This window comes from Triturus cristatus, chromosome 4_1 (assembly GCF_964204655.1).
Source record: "Triturus cristatus chromosome 4_1, aTriCri1.1, whole genome shotgun sequence".
NCBI classification, from domain to species: domain Eukaryota; kingdom Metazoa; phylum Chordata; class Amphibia; order Caudata; family Salamandridae; genus Triturus; species Triturus cristatus.
In genome coordinates, this window is record NC_140585.1 from 1,309,959,649 (window position 1) to 1,309,980,585 (window position 20,937).

Here is a 20,937-nt window from a genome sequence, read left to right on the forward strand (position 1 = left end):
CGAGTAAATTCTTCATCTTAAGAACATTACTGGTTCCTAGTGGTTCAATTTGGTACCAAGCTGGGGATATGAGGATTCGAACTGCGCGTTCTGTGGCGGGCGGTATATGTCAATCCTCTACTAAATGGCTGAAGCAATTACATGCAACCCTGTAATAAGATTTACACTTTGTGCCATGGGAGTAATCTTTTTTTCTCTCTCTTTCTCCGCACAGGTCTGCAAGTTATTCTGCCGGAGTACCTGCAGGAGCGCTTCGTGCAGGCGGCTCTCAGCTACATCGCCTGCAACTCGGAGGGAGAGTTCATCTGCAAGGAGAATGACTGCTGGTGCCAGTGTGGCCCCAAGTTCCCAGAATGCAACTGTCCCCACATAGACATCCAAGCCATGGAAGAGAATTTGCTACGCATCAGTGAGACCTGGAATATTTACAACAAGGAGTTTGAGGACTCGGGTACGATATATTTATTTCTCACACTCTGTCGACTCGTTATGCTTCTATTTCATAAGTGCGGGCATGTAACCCGATGTATCACCTGGATTAAAAATAATAATCATGAATTTCTATTTGTTAATCGTGAACATATCACCCCTTAAGGGTTTCAAGTCTTGGGGGCTGTCAAGGAGATTAAGTAAGCAATTGCCCACAGTCACATGATTCTGAGCTGCCATTTGCGATCAAACCGTGAACCCCATGCTCCAGCATCAGCCACTCCAGCCGCTTCGCCACACCTCTCTGCTATCACCTGAATTTATCTTTTTGGTCCCAATATTGAATCAACAATATAACTGGTTTTGCCTCATTTAGTGAAGTGGGTGATATTTATGTCTATAACATGACCAAAGTGCTATGCAGAGCTTTGCGAACTGTCATAAAAAATCCTGAGTTCCTCAAGTGGTGGAGTCTGGTACGTCGCGCTGTTCGCGCTGATTTTTAGCACCAGGAGTTTCTCCTGCACTGTAAAACCAGCGCAAACTTCATCACGCGGAGCACCAGAGGGCACTGCTTCTGTCTGTGGCTTGAGTAGATTCTCTACTCAAGCTGCAGTTTCCTTGACGTGAGCAGTAGCTTTCTCAACGCGAGCGGTAGTTACATGCCGCTATTGCCCGTGTTCAGAAATCTCACCAGGGGTGGTCTAGCGCATGATTTCTCATGCTCCTGCTTGCCAACTTAATGTTGGCGAGCCATGCGTGAGAAAAAACTCTGCTCCATGTCTTCATGGAGTTTTTGGAGCACAGAATGGCCAAAAACTCGGGGAACTCTGCCAGTGGAGTGGAATTCTTTGCCCACCCCAAGTTGAAAGGCAACATATGCCAGCTATTTAATTACAAAACTGTGTGCTTGGGTTATTTTCTAGCTACAGTCTTTTGAACGTTTTCTGGGGTGAGGCTGCATGAGAAGGATGTGCTTTTTGGGTGACAACCCTTTGACAACCATACGACTTTGGTAATATTTTGTTTTTTGATAATGTGCTGAGGAAATTTGGAATGATTCACATTTTTTGAGTGAAGGTTGTATCAGTAAAGGATGTGCTTCTATAGCGGCAATGCTTTGACAACTTAATGATTTTAGGTCTCGCGACCTACGTTGCACTGCGCAGCAGTGCTCGCGCAGGTCGCGAGACCTTTAGTAGGTGAAAAACGGGGAAATCAAGCTGACCTAGGGATCGCACATGCTTGTGCGTGTGCGTTTCCTTTTCAGCTCCCCCATTGGCCATTGCGTGCATCTTATTCTAAAAGACGGCACGCAATTGGCCCGAGGCGCGCGCATAGCTCCTCCCATGGCCTAGTGCTGTCTATTATGCGCACCAAGCGCGTAATAGACACCAATAGGCCGTGGGAGGAGCTATGATCATGCCCAGACACAGGCGTGACGCGCGCGCCACTTGTTTAGTAAAGCGCGGGTGCCGCGATTATACCAAAGGTAAAGATATAGCAAAAAACATCTATTTCTTTACTTTTGGTATAATCTCGGCACCTGCGCTTTACCTATAACATTAAAAGTAAAGCGTGGGTGCCGCGATTATACCAAAGGTAAAGAAATTTATTTATTTCTCTATTTCTTTACTTTTGGTATAATTGCGGCACCCGCGCTTTACTTTTAATGTTATAAGTAAAGCGTGGGTGCCGCGATTATACCAAAGGTAAAGAAATAGATTTTTTTTTCTATTTCTTTACCAAAGGTAAAGCATTTGCAATGCAATAAGTCTCGCATTACTGAAAGTTTGAGCTATTGGCTTTGCAAATAATTATGCAACACCAATGACTCAAACTTTTAGTAATGCAAGACCTATTGCATTGCAAATGCTTGTTTATGTGTTTTGTTCAGCACTAGGGCACTTGTACACTTGTCCTTCAGAGCTGAGCGGAATACTGTAGTTCATTACCAGCTCATTTACATCTAGCCTGTTCTTCCTGTGGGCAAACTGTAGTTTTGTTTGCTTGGCAATGATTGTATCAACTATGTTTAACAATTGGCGCTGTGATAGTTTTTGAATGGATGGTTTAGGTGTATCTAAGATATATTCTTGTATTTGTTTCCTTTTTTAGGGCTTTTTTGCCACCAGTTATTGGAATCCATTTGCGTGTCATTCCTACTTTTAAGCATATTCGTGGTACACTAATGGGCAGCAGGCATTTACGCAATGGGAGGACGACCTATACAACTTTTTAAATAGAAGAATACTGTTGAGTGCTGTGTATTTATGCCAAATGAGCAATATTCAAAAAATAAACAAAGGTGGTGACTTGAGATTAACCTATGCACCCTTCAAAAACATGAATAGCGCCTACGGCTATATATTTAAGTGAAATGAGTGATGTCACAATGGAACACTAAAGTTGATGACGAATGCAGAACCATGCAAACTTTTAGAGGCAAAGATTTAGACAGTTACATTCGGAGCTAATGGAAGACAATTTTGAGCAGGGATTCGCACCTAAGCCACAGGCATGATACCGGAGTCTCTTAAATACAGACGGTTTCTAATTAGGCAAGTCCTATTCTGGTCACGTCTAAATTTATAGCCAGTGTGGCACCTAGAACGTTCGAGAGTGACCCTGTTATGATTCTAATCAGCTCACCCTACCACAGAATTATCATTTTTGTTATCTAGTCCAGAGAAAATTGCTCGGTCGTTTATAAGTGACCACGTATCCCTTCTCGCCTTGCTTAAGTACCCCTCAATATTTGTTTTTGTTTTATTGGGAAATGGCATTTATAGGTGAGGAAATACAAGCACTTTATTAAGGGGCAAGCAATGTTATGACAAAGGAGACTTACACAGATTTTATAGGTCTGGACTGGATACCAGCACGGCATAATTTTGGCAGAAGGTTCATTTTGTCAATCTTGGTACAGATGCTCTGCTACTTCCGTTTGTGGCCTACGTATCATAGGCTAAGACTTACTAATTGATTTTTGACTTGACTTGCGTATTTACTTTGTTTCACATTGTGAAATGCTTTCTGGTAAGTTCTACAAGTTTCCCAATTACTCCTGCTACCTTTTAATATGTTCTTGTGCCCTTTCTTTTTCTAACAGGATCTGTTCCTATGCCAACCCATATGTACCCAAAAATGTAGCCTAAAATGAAGTACCAACACAATACTGCCAATATCAAAACACTATTTACCACTTTCATCCCAAATATTGACAAGGGCTTTTGCATTACCCAAGTCAGACTCTGGTTCGAGAAAGACCATTCGATGGAATTTTAAAAAGATCTTTCATTAATCCAGTGTCCAATAGAAACTGTTTTTATAATTTGTTTAATAGGACGTCAACGGTCTTCCCACCAACAAATGCCAAATTGGCTTCAGTAAACCCCCATGGATAACCTGAGTTTCCTGAAACATTATAGTTACAAAAGACAATTATTTCTTAGTTCTAAACACAATATCAAGCTGTGCCTTCCTGCATTCTCCCCTTCATGTTTTATCAAAGTGCATCAAACACAACATAAAAGCCAAGAGCACGGAGGCCATTTCCCACTCTTCAATCAGTAGTAATTGCTATTTTCACATAGCAAGTACCTCATTATCTCATTGATGGAAATTGCACTTTCTCCCCAGATGATCAGTTTATCATTTTTGAATGTGCAACTCTGTATATCTGGCAACAACCACATGCCTATTATCTTGGACCCAACGTGTCCAAGATGTCAGAGTCTGCCCAGTTGTAGTCCAGGGGTTTCTGGAGAGTCTCAAATTGTTGAGTGAAGTAAAATGTTGCACCACACCATGCCAACTGAATCTCTCGCTACATATCATATATATATATATATATATATATATATATATATATATATATATATATATATATATATATATATATATATATATATAATCTACTGGCGGTCGCCAGTAGATAGTTATAGTTAGGACCTATTTTCCATAGGAAATCCGCCACATTCTATTCCCAATAAGTCTGGCGCCGGTTGATGAATCTTCGCGAAATTTTCCAAACTTTTGGCCGGCTCCAGTCCGCTCCTATCCTGAAAGTTTCGTGGTGATTCGTCAAGCGGGGGCCGAGGAAAAAGGGGGTCCCAAAACGCGTTTTCCCCATGTATTTTCCCATAGGAACTGTTGACGCAGCTACAGCCCGAACTGCTGAACGGAATTACACCAAATTTGGCAAAGAGGTAGTCCTCAGTTCAGACTCGTACCTTTTGCATAAATGGTGTAAATCCGTTCAGTAGTTCCTGAGAAAATTAGAGTAAAAAAGATAGATATATCTATGGCCTCGGAGGATCCGCACACCCTATGCGCACCCTGAGCGCACCCTCTGCGAACCGAGCGCGCACCCTTCCGATCAAGCGCTGAATGCTAATTGGCTGTCAAGTGTCTGTCAACATTCGAAAGCAGGAACTGTTGGCAGCCATTTTGTGCCTCGGTAGAAGCGAGGCTGATTAAGTAAGGGAAATAAGTGTGTGAAAGATGTAAAGGGGGCAGGGTAGAAATACTATGATCCTCTAGTGTTACTTGGGGGGTCCTAGAAGGACCTCCTGGGGCCCCCGTTCAAAAAAAAAAAAAAACAGCGAAATGCGCGCAGGGTGCGCGGTTCCGGGCGAAAAAAAAAAACGTTAATAATTAGCTCCCGGGGGGGCTAAATCCCGGGGGCAAAATCTGTAAAAATGAATAGGGGGCCCAGGCGGGCCCCCCAGCCCCGGGGACCGCTACCCCCGGAGCTACAAAATAGAAAGGGTGGGTGGGCTGAACGGCCCCCCCAAGCCCCTCGGACCACCACCCCCCCCGGGGCTTTATTGTTTGAGGGAGGGGGGCTGCATGACCCCCCTCCTGGAGCCCTTGAGGGCCCTGGGGACCGCCACCCCCCAGGGCCGGCTCCTACAGTGTCCTGGGGTGCCCACCCCCAGGACACTGTTGTTTGCTATGAGAGGGCGGGAGTCTCCCGCCCTCCCATAGCAAACTTCGTTAGGATTTTGAAAGGGAGAGCAGGGAAACCTGCTTTCTCTTTCAAAATTCAAACGATATTGCTTCTCCACACGGGGAGCTGCATGTCAGCAGCTCCCCGTGTGGAAAAGCAATGCCGGCTCCTGAAGGACGCGGGGAGCCGGCTGGGACCGTGGGGGCGTTGGGGTTCCCCCCACAGTCTACAATGTTTTTTAATAAACCCCAGGGATGGGGTCCCCAGGGATAATAAAAATTAGTGATAGGGGCTATTTTTTTTTTTACAGTAAAATTAGGAGTCGCGCATCCTAACGCGTTGGGTGCACAATTTCTCTCGCGTAGGGTTTTAATTTTTAAAAAAATTAATTGTAAAAATAAGTTAAAAAAATGGTGATGAAAAATATTAAAAAACATAATTAAAGGAATTGACACACTGAAATAGAAAAATTTAGAAATCCAATGAAAATCATTAAACATCATAGCTTTAGAGATAAGTTATAGATAGGAATTAGTATTTAAAAAACCTTTGAAATTCACTGAAAAAAACATAGGTTTCATGCACGTTATAGTTAGGAATTGGCATTTAAAAAACCTTAGAAATTCACTGAAAAAACCATAGGTTTCAGGGGTGTTATAGTTAGCTGGACATTTACCTCGTACAAAACCCTAGAAATTCCCCCGTTATAGTTAGTTCAGCTAACTATAACTCGCGCCCCCGCAATGCACTGCTGATGACGTCACATATTACATCACTCATGAGATGGTCAGTGACATCACTCATGACATCACTGATGACATCACTGAGGATGTCATTCATGTGATCATTTGATGCTTCTTGTCACACCCTAATATAACCTTTCATACACCCACTCTAAATTACATACTGCCACTCTCAAAACCATAGACAATCCAACACCAATAAGTACATACCCCATCACTGACTCTTAGGTCTAAACACTCATCCACTCACTCATTGTACAGTCACTCATACTTATGGTCATTCAGTACAGGACTATCATATGCACTCATACACCTATATAGACACTTCCACACCGCTATTCATCCATAGAGTTACTCACACATATACTCACACATATACTCAGGCATCCATGTAATTAATCACACTGCCATTTACTCACCTATACAATTATACACGCACAAGCTCAAATACTCATACAAATACTAGCAAATTTGTATGGTCTTATACAATCAATGATACAGGCATACACTCATCCATACAGCCTCTCACACTATCACACACTCTCAGTTATAGTTATTTATGTACTCCAACATACATATATACTGCCAGTCACATATGTAGTAAATTACACATGTACTAATGAAATATATATTCACTCACTAGCACAACCATACATACACTCACCCACCCATACAGTCCATCACAGTTGCACTCTTAAAACCATGCACACACTGAATCACCCACTCACACATCTATGCACAGAGTCACACACACTCCACCCACTCGAACACTCAGGCACCCATACATATACTTAGACAACCAATCAATAACCCATATAGACACTCATGTAGCTGTTCACAAACCCATGCAGCTGCTTACACACCAACAGACAGACAGATACAGACATTCACACAGTTTAGTAACTAGTCCGCAGTTACATAGATTTAATCACTCACTTATAGAGTCAGTCACGCATCTACTAAATCATCCATTCACACACTTATACACCCACTCATTCTTCCATAGGCCTTTCCCTATATATATAAAACATATTTAAACTTTACAGAAACACACAGTCACTGGATGATGTCATCAGTGATGTCCTTTGAGATGTCATCAGTGATGTCATCAGTGATGTCACTGACCATGTCATGAGTGATGTAATATGTGACGTCATCAGCAGTGCATTGCGGGGGCGCGAGTTATAGTTAGCTGAACTAACTTTAACGGGGGAATTTCTAGGGTTTTGTAGAAGGGAAATGTCCAGCTAACACCCCTGAAACCTATGTTTTTTTCAGTGAATTTCTATATATATATATATATCAGTAACGGGTTTATTGTTTTAAAGTACAAACCCCACCATTTTTTAATACCAAGCACCACAACCTTTGATTCACAGAATAGCAGGCATGACGTGAGTCTCTATCAGGCTTCCCCATTTGTCTGTAAATGAAGATGATTCAGTTCAGAGAACTTTGGCACATACGTTCTATATGTTCTGGCAGAAAAAGAAAACTGTAAAAAACTCTTCTCGTGAACTTTTCTCTTGATTCAGTTAGCAGGATTTTTCCAAAATAAAAGTATAAAACGTGCTACTGAATCCAATTTGGTGATATGCCCACATGCTGTCCATGCTGAACAATTGTCACTTTGAGAAGCAGAGCACCTTTCCCCTTCTAACCATCTATGTATTTCCTCATTTGTTTCTTTACCTCTTTTAATTCTTTTTAGTCTCTCTGACCTCAAACAATGTATCTTTTTTGGCTACTTTCTCCTGCTCCATGCTGCTTCTCTTCATCTCATCATCCCCCCCCCCCACCCTTCTCCGGTTTTCTTTTTATATTTAAGGGGAAACCCATATTATCCCTAGGCCCTATCTTGAACCATTCCACCATGTGCTCCATCTTCACTGTCATGCTCTCCATTCCTCTCTTCCAACTTTTCCTCCCTCCCTTCCCATACTTCGTTTTAAGGTCTCACTTCAAGAGTTGCTTTGCTGCAGTCCGCTATGTCACCATTCATATATACTTGTCATGTTTTTGTCCTTTCATGTCTACCCACCCTAAGTCAAGTGCTAATTCCTGTTGGATGATGGAAAAGATAGAAAAAAGCTAACAAAGATTAGAAAAATCTTATTTTTTCATATTTTTGGTGACTTTAGAGCGTGTCTGTTCTGTCACTTTGTTGCTATCTATATTTATGAGTAGGATTCTTCCTTTACCGTGTGTAAATTTATGATAGAGTAGATTAAAAGCTTACAATGTAGAATAATAGGAAAAAATATGTGCTTCCAAATACAAATAGTAGATAAATCCAATCATTGCAGTGAGGTGTCTCATCCCGCCAATTCGCACCATTGAATCTGCCTGTATTTTCCCCTCGAACCATTGCTTTCTTCAAGAGAGTATTAAGATATGTCACCAAGATTTACATGAGGAAACTCACTGGGACTAATTAAGGATATTGAAAAAGATCATTGTATATAGAGGAACTATAAGTAAGTAACCCTGTTAACTAAATGCTTGGGCAGTCTCTTACTTCTCATCAGTATGTTGCCCAGCATGAACTGGCTTTTGTCAGTACAGTTGGCGATTGTTTGCGGTTCCCGTATTTTTGAGCAGCGATACCTGGATCTAACTTGGATAAGTCAACCCACCCACACACTGCTCTGCAAATTATAGGATTGAAGATACTAGGATTTTAGGACAAGATTTAGTGACTTGTTGTTCACGGCAAACAACAATTTAATAAATTCGAGTTTGCAAAATTTGGTCGGCCTTCCTTTTCTGGTTGTGAGATGCAGGTTCAAAGGTCAGAGAAGATGACCTTTTATAGGATACTATGCGACAATTTCGATGATTGCAAATAAGAAATAACTTATTGCTCCCAGGCTCTCAAGCCCCTACAGAGATGTAATAAAAGTAAATGCTTTATTTTTAGACGACTATTGGAAATTAAGTTTATGTGATTATGCTCGAAGCTTAACTGCACACTGAACATCTGTGTACACAGTGCATGCCACAGATGTTTTAATAGTTAAGCTTTATAGCTCTCGCTCAGAGTATTAACAGTGGCAAACACCTCTGCTTAGGGCATTAACTATGAATAATTGCCCACCCTGAAACTATGTGCCCAAGCCACAGGCATGGGCACATAATGGCAGAAAGGCCATGTCACAGCTGTTAACACCTAACAGCATGTGAACAATACATTAGGAAGCACTCACCCCTTGAAATTCACCCTAAACAAACAGACAGGCCAACTGTTGTGTGTGCTTTTTGTCACTGGTTCACTTTCTTCCTGAACTCTTAATGAGATAAAACGAAACCAGCCAGCTCCAGCCCTCTAAGAATTCTGAATGGATACTACAATGTCAGTATTCCATAAAGGTTGGTGATAGAGTATTACGTCCTGCTGCTAATGGATATAGTTTGTTAAAGGCCCTTTTCTTGCATGTAGCTCGGGCCTGCGATGAGGGAAAGGGCCTTTGACAACTGGTATACACAGAGACAGAATGGCTGTTAAGCTATTAGAACATTAAGATCATTGAGGGTAGAATGTTCTCAAATAAACAGGAGGAAACAGAAAGACAAGAATTACAAATGTGAAGCAGGCGGTTTGTGCCAACCATTAATGGCCCTGTGCCAGATCATTGTTTTTTTGGGAGCTCTCACCATTCTAGTGTTCTAATGTGCCAATATTACCTATATCAGTGGTACACACTTACATATTTATCAACGTCAGTAGGATATACGGCAACATTGCGTCTGTCCAGATTCAACCTAATACCTGTAAGATAAACATAGTTTTTTGTTCTGGCACAACAACCCTCTCTGTATCTTATCAAAAGGCAGTGGCAGCAAGAGCTGGTAGACACAATGACCATTTATTGTCAAACTCAATGGCATTACTTCCATAAGAGGGTCATTTAGTGTTTTGCAAAGCTGAAGCACCGCAGTTCCCGTCCAAACAAACTTGTGGTTCCCCTTACTATTAAGAGTTGATAGAAGAGCCAACTTTACGTTGAGTATTAAGTTCACCACCCAAAATGTTAATTAAGTAAAAAAAAGACCTAACCTGACGACTGTTGCCAACATAAAGCATTTGACATTCACACACTAGTTGTGGGTCCTTTTTGCCCATCATTTCAATTGTAGAAAAGTTCCCGCCTCACCTTAAATCGAGAACGAAGTTTGTGTTTACACGGTTTACTTCACATACTGCATTAACTTAGACGATGCTTATATCAAGTTGCAAATTTAAGAATATTTTATACCAAAAACGAAGTTTGTGTTTACCTTGCTCATTTTGCACATTGGGTGCAACTTTTTTATGAAGGATCAGGATGCAATTTAAAAATGTCTCAAACTAAGAACGAAGTCCATGTTCACCCTGCCCATCTTGCATATTGAATCAATTTTTAGACGTAGAACTTTTCATATTGCAAATTATGAATGAATCTGGCTTGTGACTTCTAACTAGCACAATGCACTTTTTTACTTTTCTTTGCTCGCTCTGAATCAACTTTTGGGTAAGCATTTATCATGTCTCAATTGAAGAATGTGGCAGTCAACACAATGCTTAATGCACTTTACGTGCTAGCAAATGCATGCAATTTAAGTACATCCAAAACTAATAACGGAGTTTGGGGCATATTATCAAGGACGGCGTTAAACATTATCGCCGGTTTAGCGGCAGAAAACTGTGGGCTTGATAATATGCCCTTGAGAATTCCAATAGAAGTCCATGTTCTGGTGTGAACATGGGCTTCTATTGGATTTCTCAAGGGCATATTATCAAGCCCATTATTGCCGCTTTAGCGGCAGTTTTCTGCGCTAAACCGGCGATAATTTTAAAACCGTCCTTGATAATATGCCCTTTTGTGTTTATCTTGCTCATTCTTGCACACTGAATCAACTCTCAAGTGAGAAACATATCATGCTTTTATGTAATAATGAATCTTGTGGGACATCTCTAGTTAGCATAATGCCCTTTATACTCCCCGTGAACTAGGCTAGTGTACACTTTCCTTATTTTTCTTATTTTGCACACTGATTCAACTTGTTTATTCTGCATACCGCCCACTGACTTTAGATTAAATGTTTATTTTGTTCCATCTCAAAAATGAAGTTTGTGCTTTCTAGCTCTGACTACTCTCATGTATTCGGCATTCTTAAGCAACGCATTCTGTTCGGCTTATTTCCTCACAAGGACTTAATGATTGACAATATGTTAATCAAGCCTTTTTAATTATGAAACCTGTTGTACCCTGTCTATTTTATGCTAAAATTGTTATGGTTTTAATTAGACAATCCAAAAAATTACCTTTTACCATCCTTACGTTGTTGTAACCTCTGTGGGACTCCGCATAAACCTGTGACCTCATTGCCCATCTGCCCTATGACCATCAAATTCAGATGATACTTGCCTCGTCCTATTTACGGTAGAGCGATCGCACTGATTTTCTCTACCTGGGGTCTGGATGGATGCAAGGCATAGCTGTTTTAGCTAAAGATTGGGCAAAATGGCCCCCAACACAGGAAGAAAGCTCCCTGTGCATCAGGGCTGTTGTTTAGTTGCTTACAAAGAAACACTATCTTTCTCTAGGGCAGTGCAAACATAGTGTTCGCTCTGCAAAGTTCAGTACCTTCCGTGAGGTGCTACACTGGAGGCGCTACAGAGGGCACGGAGATCCCTGTCTGAGGAGGCAGTTGCTATGCGGCCGTAGTGGTGAGGCGGGTTGGGGGGACAGGCGGGAGGGGTGGGTGAATTTCAAAAAAGAATGAAAAGTACTCTTACCTGGCCACCGCCTCGCCTCTGTTCTTCTTCTTCCGACGAAGGAACAGGAAGCACCCAGGCTCCCAGTCTGTCCCAGCGAATCATGAAGCTGTTGATAGCAGTGTCATGATTGGTCTGAGTGCCAAGGGTTGGCACACAGTGAGGGAGTGGGAGACTGGGCATGATCTCCACCCAGGCTGTGATACATTCTGGGTAGAGACCATGCAAAGTGCGCATGACGGATTGACAGGTGTGAGGCGGCTGACCAAATCATCATGTGCACTTAAGTGCACATACCACTCCTCCCCCTGCTGGCTGAAAGCCCAGTCCCACCCCACCCTGCCTCTTAAACAAAACTGGGCCAGTACCATAAAAATAAAATGATAGTAACATTATGTTATTATCCTGTTATTTTTCGTGAGGGGCGACGCTCCTCCACCTTAGCGGAGGCGCCGCCCCTGCCTGTCTGTCCAGATTTCTGAGTAAACCCCCTTTGATTCTTCTACGTTCTTGTGAACCAGTTGTTGTTGTTTGCTGGTGTGCATGTACATGACATTCAGGAGATACCATCAGGGTGGAACATGCCCTGAGTGCAGGCACGCAAACAGAAATACTAAAGTACTCAGACCTTACTGACGCGCAGGTTTCATTGGAAATTCTTCCAGCTCTCAATAAGGGCTTGCAATTGCCCCAAAAACGTTCCCCAGTGTCACCACCTGGGTAATTGTCATGACAGATTTACAACATGACTCTGACTGCCAGATCGGTGATTGAAGAGTGAGATGTCTCCCCATGTCTATACAGCAGTCCCCTTACCTTCCAGCAATTGTTACATCTGAGCAGGGCCGGACTGACTACCGGGCGTTTTGGAATTCTGCCGAGCAGGGGGCTGATTCCACTGCGGTGGGGGCTGATTTCGTTCATGGAGACCTGCGTGTACTTCGAAATAACTAAAGCAAAACGGTACACGCAGGTCTCCATGAACGAAATCAACCCCCAGCTCAGCAGCATTCCAAAACGCCCAGTAGTCAGTCCAGCCCTGCATCTGAGAAACAATAGCACCCAACGTATTGCCGAAATTGTCGAAGAACTAGACCTGGATGACATTTTAATTACGCTATGAAATTCCCAAAATATCTGCATTGATATTAAAATTGAAAGCTGAACAATCTAAAATAGATCTGGGATAAGAGATGTAAGAATGTTGATTCTGAACAGCCGCGGCCTGTGCAGGTAAGAGCAGTGGGGCGGTGGGGCCGGCTTAGGGGGGATCTGACAGACGAACACGAGGGAAAATTAAATAAATAATTAATTTTCCCTCTTCGTGGTCTGTCTAAATCCCCCCCACCGCTCTTACCTGCACAGGCTGCTGCTGGTCCTAAAAACTGAATTCCATGAGCAAGTGAAGGCAATGACATGCTCGAAATCTTCTTGGCTGTGCAGATGCACCAAGGAGTTGGTTCTGTCCCTGCAATGTTAGCATGAAATACTGTGCTGACATTATCTGAGCCCACTCCTGCCTTATGCAAAAAGAAAATCCGAGTTGACAAACGTGTATCCGAAAATCTTAAGATATTCATGTAAAATAGATGTTTTACATTTGGGACGTTGAAAACGATCTTTCTGTCTGATTCATTTTAAAATTCATAATATCCTGAGGCAGGAAGAGGGCTGGCAAAGCCACAGGAGATTTCATTCTGCTAGATGGAATCTTGACAGCTCTGTTAGCACATAATCAAATTGTCCTTTGCAAGGCATGCTGAAAGTTACAAGGCGCCATCTAAGGCATAATTTAGACTATATTGATTTTGCTGCTACAGCATCATGTAATCTAAGGGCCAGATTTACAAACCTTTTGTGAAAACCAGTGCGAAACGTTTTTTGTTGGACTTAATTTCCAGCACAAAACTTGTTTTGTGTTGGAAAGTTGCCTACAGGCAATGCAAAACAGCGCAAAGCAGTACTTTACACTACTCTGGAGGAGAGGAGTTGGCCTAATGGCTAGGGCGGTCGACCTCGAATCTGGGGAACTGGGTTCGAGTCTCGGCAATGGCGCTGAACATCCTGTGATTCTGGGCAAATCACTTGATCTCCCCGTGCCTCTCTCAAAAAAAAAAATTATTGTGTCCTCATGTAATGCAACTGGTGCTATGTAAATCGCTCTGATACCCAATTCGGGTAAAGTTCTCGCTATTTAAACTCTGTAAAATAAATAAATAAAAATACTCTACTTCAGAGGGGTGTAACATGTGTGGTGGGTGGATGCTCCCATGCTACTACCCATGCTTTTTGACGCAAAACCCTATCTACTAACAGTAGAAGACCAGGTTTTACACCAGAAAATAACACCACTTTGATGCAAGTGTTAAAAGAAAAAAACATTTATTTCTCCTTTCTTCTCCAACTTTGCATTTGTGCTGCACTGTCCAGCACACTTACACAGTAGAAAAGGTTTTATAGTTTGTCTAGGCATAGTATTTGGTACTGGAAGGCTACCCTTCCAGTACAAATCCTATCCTAGACACACACAGACACCTTTGCACATAGTGCAAAGGTGTGTGCATTGTCCTTTGCAGCCTGATTATGGTCCTGCAATAGGGAGCAGGTAGGAGAGTATGATATCTCTGTACATATGGTGCTTTCCTCCTCTCTCTCTGTAATGCAGCACAACACATTTGGATGCTGTGCTGTGTTGTGTGACAGGGTCTTTCTGTCAATGACGCAGAGGTGGATTTGACAGAATAGTTAATTTTGTGATTAGCAGATTATGTCATCATGGATGTTCTGTTCCACCAACCTCAGGGGTTTGATGCCTCATTTAAAGGTGAGGTAACTAATTAGTTTCCAACAGTAGACCCTCAGTCAGCTCCATTAATCAAAATATCCCACTGACAGCGCATCCAAACAGATCGAAATATTAAGAAGGCACGCCATAATTAGGGCAGGTATTTCAATTCCGATTTTTCGTGTATACGACCAACATGATAGGCATAATGGTTGTATGCAGGAAAAACACGATGTCCAATAAAGGAGTCGTTTGGCAGCAAAAAAAGTGAAAGCAGTACAAGGCCTTAAACACTAGAATAACAAAAAGGAGCCATAACAACGAGGGGCCATAACAAAGTCGAAGCAATGCAAGCTTCATACTGTTACATAACTCCAATCAAAAACACTCTATCCACTGCACTTCCAAGAAGGGCACAATTCAAGCCAGGTGCTTGTCTAATGACTCTTAGCCTTCTTCCCTAGTGTAGAATTCAGGATGTCAAAACAGGGACAAGAAAATCTCTTCTCATAGAAGCAAGAAGATCAGGAAGTTCCAAGTGACCAAGATGAACTCAAAAGAGAGATTGATCAATTGCAAACATCAACAACCAGACAATAAAAGGCTTGCCACAATATTACTCAATGACAATTAAACACACAGAAGAGCTAAAATTGTAATTGTAAATTTCCACATCAGATTCGTTAGACTACCTGGAAGCCGTATCTCTGACATACTTGAGAGCTCTTTGGATGACCCTGAACCAGAAGCCCTCAAAATATTCCTTGAGACCGGAGACAAGAAGAAAAGGAGTTAGAAATGTGGGGCAGCATTGATGTTCTCTAATAGCAACACAAGAAGATGATGGACCGAGTGCCGAACATTGTCAAACATTACTCCAGACACATATCTGGATTAAATCCATCGTTAATTGCTCCCCACGCCACCCCAGTTTGGACCCAGCCATATGCAAATCAGTCTTGACCCTACTCGCCATGAGAACAGTCCAGCCCGCCCGAACTGCCAAGCCTGGTCCACCCTGGACCGGAAACAAGCGTCCTAGGACCAGTATCTCTAATACCCTCAATCACACAGAGAAAATAAATTCCCTTAAGAGATAAAAAGGCTTTGACTGTATTATTATGAAATGTAACATTGATGATAATATGCCTTCTTTCTAGCCATCATTTACAAAAATCCTGACTTTATTAGGACTGTGAGCAAGAGGCAAGAATCCCATTTCCAAGGAGTTCTCAGATTCTTCTATGAACATAATTGATCATTTAGCGGAGCAATCTTCGTGGCAATTCCATGCTGAATTAGTTTTAGGGGCCCAATTCAATTTTTGGTGGATGGTCCACCCACCATTAGATAGATCGAGTACCTTGGAGTAAGTCTGACGGATGGCTTAATCAACATGGTGGACCCGAATGTCAAACGTACTTTTTTTTTTTTGTTTTGACAACAAACTTTATTGGCATTTGTAAGGACACCGGGGAATTCGTCCCCAATACACGGTACCAAGATGAAGAAAAGAACAGTGAGAAGTGGCATCCTCATTCAGCCCCCCCCTGGTCTGCAGAACATCAGACCCCCAAACCCCCCCCCCCCGCACATCACACCCGCCCACGGTCCAACACAGATATGCAATATTTCCTATCCGCATGAGCTCCATATCCCAACTACCCATCCACAATGCATAGGGCCCGGGGCCCCGAAGGGTCAAACTTACTATTAAAAATTTTTTTAAATGAAAAGCCTAAAGCTGGATTTTCTTTTAAAAAAATTGCCCCCTCTCGTCATTGGGAGTTTTCTCCCATGACAACAGGAAAATTGAGCACTTTTCAGTGCCCCTTACTGCCAAGTTTTGTTGGCTGTGACAGGCCTTGAAAAACAGCTGTATGTCAGCCTATCTAAATTAGGTGTGTGGACATACAGCAAACCTCAGCTATTGTCAATCTATGGTCCGCTCAAATTTAAATCGGGTGAGTGGACTATTATGTTGCAGGGGAGTGAACATTCCCTTTTTGACACCATATAAATTGGGCTCTTAGTTACCCCGATTGTAAAAAGAGAAAACCCAGTGAAATCTGATGTCCCCATGTGCATATGTGTTTTAATTGGGACTCCCAGTAGGTCTGTGGAATAAGCTCCGGCTGGTTCACAATGCTGCGGCCCAGATGATTCTTAGCTGTGCTCAAAGGCAATCTACCTGGCAGAGCCTTAAGCAGTGTACTAGCTTCCTATCAACCATAGATTCATCTTTTAAGCCATGTTAATCACCTTTGGAGCACTGCATCTCAAAGGGCCTCTGTATTTAGAGAGAAGATTTATTAGATACACCCCTGTTAGGGCTCTTTGCTCCTCGAATCAAGGAAAGATATCCATATCAAGAATTCGCAAAGAAAGATCTGGGGCTAAATCCTTCTTTCTGGTGGCGAAATTGTGGAATTCCCTACAGAAAGGGCTGAGAATTTAGATTCGGTGCAAACTTTTAAATCAAGATTGAAATCCCACATTTTTAGGGAGGCATAATTATAAATTCTGATTGTTGTTCACCTACTGCATTGAGCGCCGGGACACTTCTTTCTAAAGCAGCTGTGCACTTTACAAATGACTTTTCATCCATCATTCATGCATTCATTCATAATTTAACAAGTAACTGTGAATTGAACATGGAAGACATGGACCATTAATGATACTAGCATATTTCAGGCTCAGAACAAGGCACACAACTAAACAGGGTGCAAACCAAACCAGATGAAAAGGTAATCTGACCAAAGAAGAAATCCTTTCATAATTCCCAAATACAAAAGAATACAATTAATACTACTAAATACCAAAACATATAGTAAACGTCAATATTAGTACATAGCACTAAACATCAATACAACTTATGTTTTTTTACTAGTCCCTTTTGGCAACGCTACGATTCAAGTAATCAGTCAGGATCTCAGAGAAGGGCTAGGAGTTACCATACTCCACACATCACTATAATTTGTCCCACATGTTAAAATCAATTTTTGTGTCCCTGGGCAAGACAAATTTTGGGGCCTCTTGATCGAAGCAACTTCAAATGTATTACCCAATTTTAGCTCATTTAGCACAATATTGAATTGTATGCTCAACTGTCATACAACCCTAACGATCTACGCAGTAGGCTATCACCTTTAACCTTTGTCATCTCCACCTCCTACATTCTCATTAGGGTCATTTTGCAGCTTTTCAGGAGACCAAGGTCACGACGTTGCACTTCAAGTGCATTAAGAAATATAAAGGTGCACTTTTGTAGCTGAGAGACGCTTTCTAAAGGGGCGAGACACCTGAGTAGCCAATCGGGGACATGCTCCAGTGTGTGCTCAGCCAACAGCATTTTGGAGGTCTTGCTGGCCACTCATCTCTCATATTACAAGGGCTCTGTGCTCTCGGAATCAAGGTTGCCAGATTGGGCTATTTCCCGCACAATTGGGCGACTTTTTCCCCAGTTGTGCTGGAAAAACCCATGCCTGGCGGGGGGCTACTTTTTGGGCTGGATTTACTGGCCTGGGGCGGGCGCCCACGCCCACCATGCATGAGATCGCATTGGGGCTGCCTGGGGGCCTGCACCTGCCTCTGCCCAAACTGCACGCCGCGCGGTGGCGCTGGCGGCGCGGTCAATCAAAGTTGTTTAACCCTCCCGGGCCCCGCCCAGCGGCACAGCCCCAGGCCAGCAACAGTCAGCATTAGCCCACCCACCCCCCTACCCAGAGAGAGGCAGCACTGCACATGACGTCACATCTTCTTTAGGCCAGCCACACACACAGCAGGTAGCAATAGCAACTCAAGAAGCAACAACGAACCAAGCCAGGCAACGATCGGCAACGCAACAGTCATTGTTCAATGTTGCAGTTGCCATTGCCATTGGCTAAGTTGACTTGACTACTAGTTGTTGTTACATTGTTGCTGGTGCTGCCTGCCGGGCCCGGGCGCGGCCGGCACCTGCTGCTGCGCCTGCCACCAAGTCTGAATCTGCATAGCAGCACAGTGCACACACACTCTACGTGACGTCACACCGAGAAGAGCCCCCTGGACCACGCAGGAACCACCTAACTTTTACCGTACCCCTCGTGGTGGCCGTGGCAAATAATTAGCCAATGTGGGGGGTCTCCAGGGCCGTCAAGTTGTAGCACGCGAAAACGCTACCAATGACGGCCCTGGGAATTAATTTTAGGTCAGCCCCCGCGGTTCCCATATAATGCGGGGGCTGACGTGAGCACGGTCTTTGCGGCGGCGGCGATCTGTGAGAGTGACAGAGTGTCTGCTTGCTTCATGCTTGATGACGACGACCAGTGCGGAGTCAGTGCAGCGTGCAGCACTGCACAGGCAGCAGTCACACAGTGCAGCGCGCAGGCAGTGAAGACGTGACGTCACGTCTACTGTGTGAGAATGAGGAGGAGTAGGACTGGAGAGACAACGACGAGTCCGAGAAACCACTGCACTCATCAGCAGGCCCAGGCCCGGGCCCAGCCGCCCGGGCCCAGGCCCAGGCCCACCTCGCTCCAGCTCCAGCCCCAATCACTCCAGCCCCAGTCACTCCAGCCCCAGTCACTCCAGCCCCCAGGCCCGCCAGCGCCCAGGCCCAGCCACTGCCACCGTGCCTGCTGCCAGCCTGCCAGGCAGTGTTAGTTTCCAGTCCAGTCTGCCAGCCACCCACCACCGGTGAGTGCGTGACTCACCAGCGACCAGGTAAGTGACAGTGAGACATCATGACACAATCGTGTTTAGCGCTAGTGCGAAAGTCTTTTTTGGCGCCTCATCAATAACCTCTTTTTCAGCAGATAACATTGCTACCAACCTCCAACAGTGCCTTCATGTCTCTGTGTAGCCCCCTATCATATGCATTTCATTTGTTGTATAGCGCTATTCATATCAGTGTAGGGTGTCACTCACAGTACTTTACATCACACACACAATATACAAAGACAATGAATCATACAAGTATGTCATTCAGTCTATAGGGAATGTCACATAAGTCAATGAGGATTACAAGGTGTAGGAATTAAATGTCATCCATACTGTTGGGCAGTATATTTTAAGAGGGTTTGGGCTGGGAAAGCACAAACTTGGGATTTAAAGCATACCCAGTGGTTGGGGGTTGGCTTTACTAATAAAAATGTATATCGGCCCAAACTCATTTGAGCAACATTAAAATAATGAAAGACTGGGGAATTTCTAACTATATAGTAACACAAAAAAAGTTCTAACTATACCATCCATGCTTGTATGCAGCTCTTTGATGACAGTTTATAAGTCACTGTCCTATGTTAGGATTGTATTTTCTGAACTGCAAGTAACACAAGAATCTCTGTGACAAAGGCAGTAACCCACTGAGCTATCCAAATAAAATACAGCCTATCTGCATTTCAAAACTACAAACAGGCAAAGGGCTGCTCTCCAGCAGGATCATTAATCAACAGTTCGCTGGACATTTTTTATTGTTGCCTTTGTTTTCGACTATTGTATTCTGAGCAGTGCCTGTTTCACATGACAAAGTCACAGGGAGAACTGGTCTTAAAAATGAGTAGCATTAAGGCAGGTGCCCAGTTAACACCCTCCCACCATCTGTATATTGAATAGAATGTATATTTGTCGTTAAAATTGGTTCTGATGTCGATTTGCGCTTAATTGGACACTTGCTAATTTGGGCCGGTTCTTGGGCTGGAACTGGTCTGATTGGGCTTATTTTGGGCTTATATTTGAGCTGCATTGGGCTTGGGACGGGTCTAAAAATCTGGCAACACTGCTCGGAATATGCTGAGAGGCATTCAAGAATAGAGGGAGCGATAGAACTCAAGAACTCGCTCATGTGAAGATAGAGCGAGAGGTAAATAGCCTTTTCTCTTCAATGTGAAAGGGTTGATGTTGCTAACAATCTGGAAGGTGCACTCGCGTTTTTAAAGTTGTTAATAAAGCTGCATTAAAAGGGGAGGTACAAGAGTGGTTGCAGGAGGAAGTTTTCAGCAGAGCCTGAAATTGAAGTTCCTTGAGCTGAGAGAGGCGAATGAAAGAACTACTAAAGGGGAAGAGACTGCCAATTCACTGACGCTGCCTGCAGCCTTTGTACTTACTGTCAGAAACTTCATAAAAACTCGCTTCACAGCGGTCCTTGCAGCTTTCGGGATGCTGGCGGCGGGAAAACGTGTGACAGAAAGGAGTTAGGCACAGGACAGCATGCCAGATGCTAGCATGTTGATATATGGGGTTAACACACCTGCTGCAGAGATTTGTATCCAGCAAGGCTTGCGGTAAA

General features: G+C 43.3%; 1 protein-coding gene across 2 annotated transcripts in view; it reads left to right on the forward strand.

Annotated features, from left to right (window-relative positions):
- BRINP3 (BMP/retinoic acid inducible neural specific 3) overlaps positions 1–20,937 on the forward strand; it is an 845,680-nt gene that overhangs the window by 654,957 nt on the left and 169,786 nt on the right. For both annotated transcript variants that reach the window (XM_085654808.1, XM_085654809.1), the window contains one exon: positions 215–451. In XM_085654808.1, coding sequence (XP_085510934.1) covers positions 215–451 — 237 coding nt within the window. The remainder of the gene's footprint in view (positions 1–214; positions 452–20,937) is intronic.